At 38.8% G+C, this 13,596-nt stretch overlaps 1 protein-coding gene and 1 non-coding gene across 2 annotated transcripts in view; one reads left to right on the top strand and one right to left on the bottom strand.

The window, feature by feature from the left end:
- The window catches only part of LOC101433573 (fibrous sheath-interacting protein 2-like), an 82,761-nt gene extending 70,337 nt beyond the window's left edge, over nt 1-12,424 (top strand). The window contains exon 18 of the mRNA XM_058291133.1: nt 12,216-12,424. Within this exon, the coding sequence (XP_058147116.1) occupies nt 12,216-12,364 (149 nt within the window). The 3' untranslated portion in view covers nt 12,365-12,424. The remainder of the gene's footprint in view (nt 1-12,215) is intronic.
- Nucleotides 2,783-2,914, bottom strand: LOC111759829 (small nucleolar RNA SNORA31). The gene has a single exon (XR_002793700.1). It is a non-coding gene; the product is annotated as a small nucleolar RNA SNORA31 (small nucleolar RNA).
- Nucleotides 12,425-13,596: the final 1,172 nt, after the last annotated feature.

Raw genomic sequence — 13,596 nt, 5'->3', positions numbered from 1 at the left:
TCCATTTCAGTGATGAGGAAACAGTCGCTTACCATGCCACACTCCCTCTGCAAGTGTTCAAGTCCCATTTTATAGAGAAAAAGGGGATACATGGCTAACCTGCAATTGCACTGCCAGCAAAAGATAGAGCAAGGGCTTAGACACCATGGGTCCTGTAGTTTTTATCCCACACGCTATCTTTGCACCAGGCAGCGTTTACAGCCAGCTGCCATCACGTCTCAGAACTGGGCTGTGGCCAAGGACAGCCTGCAGAGTTCAGTGGCAAGTAGGAAAAATTCCAGATAGGTTTCTGACAATATGCCCAATCTGAAAGTAAAACTGCATTCTTCTGTATTGTACTCTGATGTGGACACCTCCGCCACCCCCATCAATTTGCACACCATAGGAATTCACTGAGACACAGGTAGAAATTCAAAGAGCATATTTTCGCTCTGATGAGGAATTTCTGAGGAAGAAATACTCAAATGGCTAATAATTTTGTGCTAATTAAAATGCTTAAAAAGGTGTAAAGACCCACAGAAGAGAATTTAGTGGAAAGTACAGTGATGCCTGTTTGTGAAAACTAATAAGAAAAGAGAACTTCTAGACAGCACACGTCCATTACAGCTTCTGGGTATTTGGTACAAATGTATGGTTCAATTGGGAGATGAAGTCAGTTTACGTTGTGAAGGGTCATTCTGTAGCACTTGTCACTCACATGGTCCATCCACTTTGGCCATAAACACCCCAGGTACATCTTTCTTGGTGAACCGTACAACTCAGGGATATTTATGTCAAATCTTTGAGTACTTCAGAGTTTGCGTTTCAAAAGAGAATTGGTCTCACTAAGCTAGATTCATTTTGGTATACCTAACTCTCCTACTTCCAATACCCTGCAAATCCCACACCTACCTCTTTATCATTTCTTTTTGTTCCATTTTTTATTAGAGAAGTTGTGGATTTACATAACAATCATGAATAACATACAGGACTCCCATACACCACCCCTCCACCAACACCTTGCATCTGTGTGGAACATTTGTTACAATTGATGATAGCACTTTTTGTAATTATACTATTTTTCCACAGTAATTACCTTTGTTACAATTGATGAAAGTTTATTAAAATAGTACTATTAACTATCATCCATCATTTACTTTAGATGTATTTTCCCATATACCATCTTATTATTAACACCTTGTATCGTGTCATATATTTGTTAAAATTCATGAAAGAACATCCTATTAACTATAGTCCATCATCTAAAATAGGGTTCATTGTTTTACAGTCTTATATCTTTTAATTTTTATTCTAGTAACATATACAACCTAAAATTTCCCCTTTTAACCACATTCACCTATATAATTAAATGCTGTTAATTACACTCACAATAATGTGCTACCATAACTACCATCCATTTCCAAACCTTTACAATTAACCTAAATAGAAAGTTTGCACAAATTAAGCATTAGTTCCCCATTCTCTAACTCCAGTCTATCCCCTGGTGATCTATATTCCAGATTCTTTTTTTTTTTTTAAGACTTATTTATTTATTTATTTCTCTCCCCTTCCCCCCCCCCCCCACCCCAGTTGTCTGTTCTCTGTGTCTATTTGCTGTGTCTTCTTTGTCCGTTTCTGTTGTCATCAGCGGCACGGAAATCTGTCTCCTTTCGTTGCGTCATCTTGTTGTGTCAGCTCTCCGTGTGTGCAGCACCATTCCTGGGCAGGCTGCACTTTCTTTCACCCTGGGCGGCTCTCCTTATGGGGCACACTCCTTGCGTGTGGGGCTCCCTTACGCGGGGGACACCCCTGCGTGGCATGGCACTCCTTGCCCGCATCAGCACTGCGCATGGGCCAGCTCCACACGGGTCAAGGAGGCCCAGGGTTTGAACCGCGGATCTCCCATGTGGTAGGGGGATGCCCTATCCATTGGGCCAAGTGCGCTTCCCTCATTGTAGTTTTGATTCGCGTTTCCCTAACAGTGATGTTGAGAATCTTTTCATGTGCTTTTTAGCCATTTGTTTATCCAGTTTGGAGAAATGTCTTTTCAGTCTTTTGCCCATTTTTTATTGGGTTGTTTTCTTTTTATTGATGAGTTGTAGGATTTTGTTATATATTCTGGATATTAAACCTTTATTGGATATATGGGTTCCAAATATTTTCTCCCATTCAGTAGGTTGCCTTTTCACTTTCATGACAAAGTCCTTTGTTGCCCAAAAGTTTTTAATTTTGATGAGGTCCCATTTTTCTATTTTTTTCTTTTGTTGTTTCTGTTTTGAATCTAAGAAACCATTCCTTAACCCAAGATGCTGAAGATGCTTCATTTTTCTCTAGGACTTTTATAGTCCTGGTTTATATTTAGGTCTTTGATCCATTTTGAGTTAATTTTTGTGTATGGTGTGAGATAGAAGCCCCCTTTTACTCTTTTGCATGTGGATATCCAGTTCTCCAGCACCTACTGTTAAAGAGACTATTCTTTCTCCCATACAGTGGACTTAGCAGTCTCATCAAAAATCATTTGGCCATAGATGTGAGGGTCAATTTCTGAACTCTCACTTTTTTTTTTCCAGGATCATTCCAGGACCAAAGGGAAGAACCACTGGCTTGCTTTTAATCCAGTTTTTTTTTAACCTTTCAGTTGTTAAAGCTTTACCAGAAGGCATGAGGGTAGGGAACATCGTCGTCCAACACGTCTCATGCAAAACCACACCTCAGACTCCTTTTGTGGAGTAAAAAGGCTATTTGCTGTTTTTAAGTTCATTTGAGCTGCAAAGATTATTTCCCCTTCCCCGTTTTTAGGATTCCCTGTCTTCCCCCATTCAATCTTGGCTACCACAACCAGACAGACAGAAAGCGTGAGGACTTCTTTTCCTTGCATCTGTAGTGGAAACCTTAGCAGCCGACAGGAACTGCACCAGGGCTGTCAGAGATGCATTTGAACTCTCACTTCTGTTCCATTGGTCTATATGTCTGTCCTTGTGCCAGTACCATGTTTTTGTTTGTTTAGTTTTGTTTTGTTTTGTTTTGTTTTGACTCCGGTCCCTTTATTGAAACTGAAGCACCAGTAAGTCCATGTACCATGCCATTTTGATGACTGCAGCTTTGTAATAAGCTTTAAAGTCAGGAAGTGTGAGTCCTACAACTTTGTTCTTCCTTTTCAAGATGTTTTTGGCTATTCAGGGCCTCTTACCCTTCCAAATAAATTTGATACTTGGCTTTTCCATTTCTATATATGCTGTTGGAATTTTTATCAGGATTGCATTGAATCTGTAATTCATTTTTAGTAGAACTGACAACAATATTTAGTTCTCGAATCCATGAACACATAATGTCCTTCCATTTATATAGGTCTTTTTTTTTAAGATTTATTTCTCCCTACCGCCTCATTGTTTTCATTTGCTGTGTCTGTTCATTGTGCGCTCATCTTCCTTTTTTTTAGGAGGCACTGGGAAACGAACCTAGGACCTCCCATGTGGGAGGAAAGATCTAATCACTTGAGCCACCTCCATTCCCTGCTTTGTTGTATCTCTCATTATGTTTTCCTCCTTGTGTCTCTTGTTTCATCATCCTGTTGCATCAACTCGCCATCTTGCTTGTCTACTTTAGGAGGCACCAAGAACCAAATCCAAGACCTCCCATGTGGTAGGCAGGAGCTCAATCACTGGAGCCACATCCACTTCCCTATAAAGGGCTTCTTTGATTTCTTTTAGCAATGTTTTGCAGTTTTCTGTGTATACATCCTTTACATCCTTGGTTATATTTATCCCTCGATATTTGATTCTTTTAGTTGCTATTGTAAATGGAATTTTTCTTGATTTCCTCCTCAGATTGCTCATTACCAGAGTACAGAAACAATACTGATTTTTGCATGTTGATTTTGTACCCTGCCATTTTGCTGAATTTCTTTACTACTTCTAGTAGCTTTGGTGTAGATTTTTTGGAATTTTATATATATAGGATCACGTCACTTGCCAATAATGGAAGTTTTACTTCTTCCTTTCCAATGTGAATGTCTTTTACTTCTTCTTCTTTCCTAACTGCTCTGGCTAGAACTTCCAGTACAATATTGAATAACAGTAATGGCAGTGGGCATCCTTGTCTTGCTCCAGATCGTAGAGGGAAAGCTTTCAGTTTTTCACCATTGAGTATGATGTAAACTGTGGGGTTTTCATATATGCCCTTTGTCATGCTGAGGAAGTTTCGTTCTAGTCCTATTTTTCTAAGTATTTTTATCAAAAAAAGGATACCGGATTTTGTTAAATGTCTTTTTTTGCATCAAAGGAGTTGATCATGTGTGTTTTTCTCTCATTTTGTTAATGTGGTATATTACAGTAATTGATTTTCTTATTTTGAACCACCCTTGCATACCTGGGGCAAAACCCACTTGATCGTGGTGTATAATTCTTTTAATGTAAAAAAAAATAAAAATATAAAAAATAAAAAAAAATAAAAAGGAAAGTGGATTTGGCCCAGCGGATAGGGCCTCCGCCTACCATATGGGAGGTCCAAGGTTCAAACCCAGGGCCTCCTGACCTGTGTGATGAGCTGGCCCACGCACAGTGCTGATGTGCATGGGGAGTGCTGTGCCACGCGGGGGTGTGCCCTGCGTGGGGGAGTCCCACATGCAGGGAGTGCGTCCCGTGGGGAGGGCCGCCCAGCATGAAAATAGTGCAGGCTGCCCAGGAACAGTGCCGCACACAAGGTGAACTGACGCAGCAAGATGATATAACAAAATGTGACACAGATTCCAGGTGCCACTGACAAGCATATAAGCGGACACAGAAGAACACACAGTGAATGGACACAGAGAACAGACAACTAGGGATGGGGAAGGGGAGAGAAATTTTTTAAAAAAATTATTTTAATGTGCTGTTGGATTCAATTTGCCAGTATTTTCTTGAGGATTTTTGCAAGTATATTCGTAAGAGAAATTGATCTGTGATTTTCTTTTCTTGTAGTATATTTATCTGGCTTTGGTATTAGGGTGATGCTGACCTCATAGAATGAGTTAGTGTTCCCTCCTCTTCAATTTTTTGGAAGAGTTTGAGCATGACTGGCATTAATTCTTTTTTGAATGATTGGTGGAATTCACCTCTGAAGCCATCCGGTCCTCAGCTTTTCTTTGTTGGAATATTTTTGATGGCTAATTCCATCACTTTACTTGTAATTGGTCTATTGAGGTCTTCTATTTCTTCTAGAATCAGTCTAAGTTTTTTGTGTCTTTCTAGGAATTTGTGCATTTCATCTAAGTTTTCTTATCTGTTGGCATACAGCAGTTCATAGTATCCTCTTATGTTCCTTTTTTTGCTGAGGGGTCATTTCCAATTTTATTTCCCTGTTTTCTCTCTCTTTTTCTTTGTCAGTCTAGCTAAGGGTTTATCAACTTTATTGATCGTTTCTAAAACACAACTTTTGGTTTTAATTCTCTGTTCTCTTTTTCTCAGTTTCACTAATTTCTGCTCTAATCTTTCTTTCTTTCCTTATGCTTGCTTTGGGATTAGTTTGCTGCTCTTTTTCTAGTTCCTCCAGGTGTGCAGATAGGTCTTTAATTTTAGCTCTTTCTTCATTTTTTCTTTTTTCTTTTTTTTAAAGATTTATTTATTTTCATTTATTTCTCTCCCCTTCCCCACTCCCCAGCCCCAGTTGTCTGTACTCTGTGTTCATTTGCTTCATCTCCTTCTTTGTCCGCTTCTGTTGTCAGCAGCATGGGAATCTGTGTTTCTTTTTGTTGCATCATCTTGTTGTGTCAGCTCTCCGTGTGGGCGGCACCATTCTTAGGCAGGCTGCACATTCTTTTGCACTGGGCGGCTCTCCTTATGGGGTGCACTCCTGGCACGTGGGGCTCCCCTACGCCGGGACACCCCTGCATGGCAGGGCACTCCTTGTGCGCATCAGCACTGCACACTGGCCAGTTCCACACGGGTCAAGGAGGCCCAGGGTTTGAACCACGGACCTCTCATGTGGTAGACGGACACCCTAACCACTGGGCCAAGTCCGCTTCCCTTCATTTTTTCAAGTGTAAGAATTTTTAGCTATCAGTTTCCCTCCCAGCACGGCCTTTACTGCATACCATAAGTTTTGATATGGTATGTTCTCATTTTCATTCACCTCCAGATATTTACTAATTTCCCATGAAATTTCTTCTTTGACCCACAATGTTTAAGAATATGTTATTTAACCTCCATATACTTCTGGATTTTCCCATTCTCTGCCTGTTATTGATTTCCAGTTTCATTCCATTTTGGTCAGAAAAGATGCTTTGTATAATTTTTTTTCTTCTTTATTTTCTTTTAATGTTACATTAAAAAAATATGAGGTTCCCATATACCCCCAACCCCACCCACCCCACCCCTCCCACATCAACAACCTCTTCCATCATTGTGGCACATCCACTGCACCTGGCAAATACATTCTGGATCACCACTGCACCACATGGACAGTGGTCCACATTGTAGTCCACACTCTCCCCCAGTCCACCCAGTGGGCCACGGCAGCACACACAACGTTCAGCATCCATCCCTGCAGCACCACCCAGGACAACTCCAAATCCTGAAAATGCCCCCACACAATATCTCTTTTTCCATCTCCCTACCATCAGCAGCCACCGTGGCCACCTCTCCACATCACTACTACAATTTCTTCCCTTACTAATCACAATAGTTCCCCAGCAGAACACCAGAAAGTACACTCTGATCCATACTCTATTCCTCCATCCTGTGGACCCTGGGATGGTTATGTCCAGGCCCCCTCTACATCAAGAGAGGGCTTAGATTCCACATGGATCATGGATGAAATTCTGCTTGCAGCTGTAGGCACTCTTGGCTCCCTGGTGTGGTGGTTGACCCTCTTCACCTCCCTGTCAGCTGGCCAGAGTAAGTCCAATAAACCAGAGGGTAGAAACCTCAAGTCTGCTGAGGCCCAGGGCCTGGCCGTCACATGGACAGACCAGAGATTCAGGTCTCCTGAGGATATACCAACCCCAAACGCCAACCACAGGTTTGGTAAAAGTAACAGTAGAGGCATGTAATCTTTTTAAATTTTTTGAGACTTATTTTGTGGCACATGTTCTATCCTGGAAAATAATCCATGTGCACTTGAGAAGAATGTATATCCTGCTGTTTTGGGGGACATTGTTCTATATAGGTCTGTCAGGTCTAGTTCACTTATCATATTACTTAAGTTCTCTCTTTCCTTATTGATCTTCTGTCTAAAGGTTCTATTGATGAGAGTTATGTATTGAGCTCTCCAACTATTATGTGTAGAGGGATCTGTTTCTCCTTTCAGTTTTGCCAGTGTTTGCCTCATGTATTTTGGGGCACCATGGTTAGGTGAATAAATATTTATAATTGTTAGTTCTTCTTGTTAGATTGCCCCTTTTATTAATATATAGTGCCCTTCTTTGTCTCTTAAAACAGCTTTTGACTTAAGTCCGTTTTGTCCAATATTAGTATAGCTACCCCAGCTCTTTTTTGGTTACTATTTACATGGAACATTTCACTTTCAACCTATTTGTGTCTTTGGATCTAAGGTGAGTCTGTTTTAAACAAAATATAGTTCAATTATGCTTTTTATCCATTCCATCACTCTGTGTCTTTTGACTGGGGAGTTTAAACCATTGACATTAAGTTTTATTACTTGAAAGGCAGTACTTACTTCAGCAATTTTGTCCTTTGGTTTTTATATGTCATATCTTTATTTTTTTACTCTCTTTTCCTTTATTGAAACCTCCATTTTTGTATGGTTGATCTTTTGTGATGTAACTGATGACTCTCTCATTTGTTTCTGTATATATTTTTAATATGCTCTTTGTGGATACCCTGGGGTTTATATTACACAACCTACATCTGGAACCTATTAATGTGAAAAGATACCAACTTTTTCTTGTTCAAAGGTATTCTGAATCTTAAAGGAATTAAAGTGTAGAGTTGTATATTGAAGATACATTACTATTGGATTTTGCATTTAACCTTTTAGCTACCCTCACTGATGATCTTTATTTCTTCACACTACTACAAGCCACTCTATCCTGTCTTCTTCTTTCAACCTGCAGAACTCATTTTAGTAATTCTTGTAGGGCAGGTCTCTTGTTTATGAACAATCTTGGTTTCTGTTTATCTATGAATATTTTAAAATCCTCTTTTTTTTACACTTTTGTTCACTAAAATGTTTCTTTTATTTTTTAATATATTTTTATTAGAGAGGTTGTGAAACTTAACAAAACAATCATGAATGTGTATGGAATTCCCATACAACACCCCTCCACCACGACATTATTGTGGAACATTTGCTACAGATTATATCATAAGACTATTACTAGTAACTATGGTCTATAGTGTATATTTGGTATATTTTTCCGTTCCCCCTATTATTAGCACAGTACATTTTTGACATTGATGCCAGAATATTACAATATTGCTGTTAACTATAGTCCATAGGTTACATTAATTTTATTTTTCCCATGCTTCTCCACATTTTAACCAGGCTGCAATAGTGATGTACATTTGTTCTAGTTCATAGAAGGACATTCTTGTATTTGTACTATTAACCACAATTCTTACCCACCTCTGGGTTCCCTACGTTATTCAGTCCCTAGATTATTTTCTAGCTTTCTTTCAATTGCCATATTCCCAGCCTACCCTTTTCCCACACAAATCCATTTATAGACTGGCTGCGTATTACTACTCACTATTATGTGTTACCATCAACTCTATCCATTTCCAAACTTTTAAAGTCAATTAAAACTTCCACATGCATTAAGCATCAATACACCTTCTCAGCCCTCCTCATATCACTTAATAACCTTTACTATAGGTTTTAACTCCATACGTTTATTCTTCGTATTCAGTTCATATTAGTGAGATCATGTAATATTTGTCCTTTGGAGTCTGGCTTATTTCACTTAAGGTAATATCTTCAAGGTTCATCCATATTGTCGTATGTATCCCACTTTCATTTCTTCTTACAACAGCATAGTATTCCATCATATGTATATACCATATTTTGTTCATCCATTGATTTTTTTATGGGCACTTGTGTTCTTTCCATCTTTTGGCAACTGGGAATAGTGCAACTGTGAACATCAGGGTGCAAATATCTGTTGCCATCACAGTTTTCAGTTCTTCTGGATGTATTCTTGTAGAGGAATTGCTGGATCATATGGGAGTTCTATATTTAACTTCCTGAGAAACTGCCAAACTGTCTTCCACAGAGGCTACACCATTTCACATTTCCACTAACAATGAAGGAGTGTTCCTCTTTCTCCACATCCCTCTAGCAATTTTTGTTTTCTGTTTTTTTAATAATGGCCATTCTGTGTGGTGTTAGGTGATATCTCATTGTTTTGATTTGCATTTTTCGAACAGCTAGTGATATTGAACATTTTTTCATGTCCTTTTTGGTTGTTTGTTTTTCCCATTGGGAAAATATCTATTTAAGTCTTTTGCCCATTTCTAAATTGAATTGCTTGCTCTTTTATTGTTGAGTTGTATCTCTTTATGTGAATGGAAATCAAACCCATATCGGACATGTTGTTTCCAGATATTTTCTCCCATTGCGTGGGCTGCATTTTCACCTTCTTGGCAAAGTCCTTTGAATCTCAAAAGTGTTTAAGTTTGAGGAGGTCCCATTTATCCATGTTTTCTTTTGTTGCTCGTGCTTTCACTGTAAGGCTTAAGAATCCACCACCTACTACCAGGTATTGAAGATGTTTCCCTACATTTTCCTCTAGGAACTTTATGGTTATAGGTTTTATAGTTAGGTCTTTGATCTACTTTCAGTTAACTTTTGTATAAGGAGTGAGAGAGGAGTTCTCTTTATTTCTTTTGGCTGTGGATATCGAGCTCTCCCAGTACCATTTATTGAATATACAGTTCTTCCCCAGGTGGGTGGATTTGACAGCCTTATCAAAACTCACTTGACCATAGATGTGAAAGTCTGTTTCTAACCATCAATTCTGTTCCATTTGCTATGTGTCTATTTTTATGCCAGTACCATGCTGTTTATACCACTGTAGCTAGATAATATGATATAAAGTCTGGAAGTGAGAGTCCTCCAACTTCACTCTTCTTTCTTAAGATGTTTCTGGCTATTCAGGGTCCCTTACCCTTCCAAATAAATTTGATAATTATGTTTTCCATTTATTTTAAAAATTCTGGTGGAATTCTTTTTGGGATTGCATTGAATCTGTATATCAATTTGGGTAGAATTGACATCTTAAATAGTTAGTCTCCCAATCCATGAGTGTGGAATATTCTTCCATTTATTTAGGTCTTTTTAAATTTCTTTTAGCAATGCATTGTAGTTTTCTGAATACAAATACTTTCTGTCTTTGGTTAAGCTTACTCCTAAATATTTGATTCTTTTAATGACTATTGTAAGTGAAATTTTTGTCATGACTTCCTCCTCAGATTGCACATTATTAGTGTAAAGAAACACTACTGATTTTAGCATATTAATCTTGTATCCTCCCACTCTGCTGAAATCATTTATTAGCTCTAGCAGCTTTGATGTAGATTTTTCAGGACTTTCTAGGTATAGGATCATATCATCTGTGAATAGTGATAGTTTTACTTCTTCCTTTCAAATTAGGATGCCTTTTATTTCTTTTTCTTGCCTGATTGCTCTAGCAAAACCTCTAGCACTATATTGAGCAACAGTTGTGACAGGGACATCATTGTCTTGTAGCCATTTTCAGTGGGAAAGCGTTCAGGCTTTCACCATTGAGTGCAATGTTAACTGTGGGTTTTTTATATATGGCCTTCAACATGTTGAGAAAGTTTCTTCAACCTATCTTTTGTAGTATTTTTATCAAGAAAGGATGTTATATTTTGTTAAATGCCTTTTCTGCATCAGTTGATAGGATTGTGTGATTAGTCTTTCCTGATTTATTAATGTGGTGTATTACAGTGATTGATTGTCTTGTGTTGAGCCATCCTTGCATGCCTGGTATAAAACCCACTTGATCATGATGGATAACTCTTTTAATGTGTTGTTGGATTCAATTAGCAAGTGGTCTGTTGAGGAGTTTTGCATCATTAGGGAAATGGGGCTGTAATTTGCTTTTTTTGTAAGATCTTTATCTGGCTTTGGTATTTGGGTGATATTGGCTTCATAATTTGAGTTTGGGGTATTCCTTCTTATTCAAATTTTTTAAGAGTTTGAGTAAGATTGGTATCAAATCTTCTTTGAATGCTTGATAAAACTCACCTATGAAACCATCTGGTCCTGGGCTTTTCATTTTGGGGAGTTGGTTGATGACTGTTTCAATCTCTTTACTTTGATTCGTTTGTTGGGGTCTTCTATTTCTTCCAGGGTCAGTGTAGATTGTTCATACGTTCCTAGGAATTTTTCAATTTCATCTACACTGTCTAGTTTGTTGGCATACAATTGTTCATAATAACCTCTTATGATCTCTTTTATTTCTGTGGGATCTGTAGTAATGTCCCTGTTTTCATTTTTTATTATTTTTTATTTACATCATCTCTCTTTTTTCTTTGTCAGTCTAGCTAAGGGTTTGTGAATTTTGTTAAACTTCTTGAAGAGCCAACTTTTGGTTTTGTTAAATTTCTCTATTGTTTTTTGTTGTTCTTGTTCTCAGTTTCATTTAATCTCCTCTGATCTTTGTTATTTCATCCCTTCCACTTGCTTTGGGAATAGTTTGCTGTTCTTTTTCCAGTTCCTCCAGCTGTGTAGTTAGGTCATTGATTTTAACTCTTTCTTATTTTTTAATGTTAGCATTGAGGGCTATAAATTTCCCTTGTGCCACTAAAAATTTACTCAAAGTGGGTAAGAAATGATAGCTGCTTTTTAATACACTTCTGTTTTTACCTGGAAATCCTGAAATAGAAACACACATTGTCAAGAGTTAAAAGTTCCCTTTTCATGTAGAATGAATTCATTAGTCATTTTCAGACCCAGTACCTGCTAGAATGAAAGAGGCATCAGAGGGCAATGAGCACAGCGCTGGCATGCATGTCACAAAGTCTGGGCCCTAGTGCTAACATGATCATTTTCCATGTGACCTTAGGTGAGGCAGTTGCCCTTGCCAAACTTCTCAGGCTTCCTTCAAGGGGGAATCAGGAGGCACAAATAAATAATATTTGTGAAAGCATTTTTAAAAAATCATATTATATAAATGCTTATTTCTGAATCCCAAGTCATTAATCCCCTAGTATAACCACTTCAAATGGAAAGTCTATCCAATGTCTGTCTGTATTTCTCTCTTGGTTTGTTCACAGACAATGAGAAGCCCAGTACTTCCCAACAGGGATCTGAAATGAAGAAGAAGATCTCATCAGCTCTATCAAAAGTGTTTTCAAGATCTAACATCAATATTCCCAAATCTTCCTCACTCCCACCTCCACCCCATCACGAGGACAGAAACTGATGCTGCTACATCTGACCTTCCTTTAAAAAAGCCAAGTTGAACCTTAACATTGTATCCTTCATGCTGATTATAATAATAATAATAAAAGAGTAAAGAAAGTACAAAAGGGGCTATGCTTTCCATATAGTTGCACCTTCCAGAAAGTGTGTGATTTAAACTCTGCTCTTCAGGGTCCTGCACCCTCACTAGGAAGATAAGACTAACTTACAAGCAAAGTTATGAGACCAGTAACACAGTGTCTCATCAAGTATTCCAGGTGCTCTTGGGGGTTCAAAGAAGGGAGGCATGGATGGGAGCCAGAGTGATCAGAAAAGTTTTCTGGAGGAACCAGAATGAAGACAAGCCTCAAAAGACAGAATCTAGGTAGGCATAGAAAGCACCAGAGGCACTTTCCTCTCAGATCACACAGCTAGAAACAATCATGCCATGCCTCAACTACCTAGTTCAGTGCTGACCAATAGAATTGTCTGGAAAGATGGAAATAGTGTATACATACACACTCTATTACAGTGGCCACAAGCCACATATGGTTACTGAGTCACTAGAATGAGGAATTGAGTTTTTAATTTTAATAGCCCAGTGGTTACTGTATTGGATTGTGCATGTCTATTAGTACCTGGCAATACAACCTCTTAGGCACTAGCCAGGTCAGGAGTTCCCTGAATGTTCCTTACCACTGTCCAGCCCTGAACACCTAAAGCAGTCCAGAGACCTGATCCTTCATAGGGGCTTTGAAGCCTCCAGGCATCCCCTTGCCCACTTCAAGATATATGAGCCAGCAACATAGTGAGGGGGGAGGCCATGCTTTCCAGCCACCTGCTACCTACAGTTGCCAAAACGTGATGGAGAAAGGGCAGGTCCCACCTAGAACACCAAAGTCAACTAGCACAACTGATCACAAAGCAAATCAACCTGCACCAGCTGACCTCCAACATGGTGCTTTGCTAGAAACAGCTTCTGTGGACAGAAACCCCACCATGGTACTGACACCTCCACCCTGGAATCCCCCTATCCAACCAGTAAATATAGGAAAAGGGAGCACTCTAACAATTCTCATGCCCCAGCTTTATCCAAGAATTTAGGTGAGGGAAGGTTCCAGCCTTGTCTAGAACTCCCTACGAAAACATTCCTAGACAAATCTCCTTTCAGCAGCAATGATAGTCCATAAATGTTGTATTAACTGATTTTTAGCAAACAGAATAGCAGACAATTTTACTGTCCAAATATCACTG

The sequence above is a fragment of the Dasypus novemcinctus genome, chromosome X (genome assembly GCF_030445035.2).
Source record: "Dasypus novemcinctus isolate mDasNov1 chromosome X, mDasNov1.1.hap2, whole genome shotgun sequence".
In the NCBI taxonomy this organism is placed as follows: Eukaryota; Metazoa; Chordata; class Mammalia; order Cingulata; family Dasypodidae; genus Dasypus; species Dasypus novemcinctus.
The sequence above is the reverse complement of the archived record's forward strand: the minus strand, read 5'-3'. Positions and strand labels throughout refer to the sequence as shown.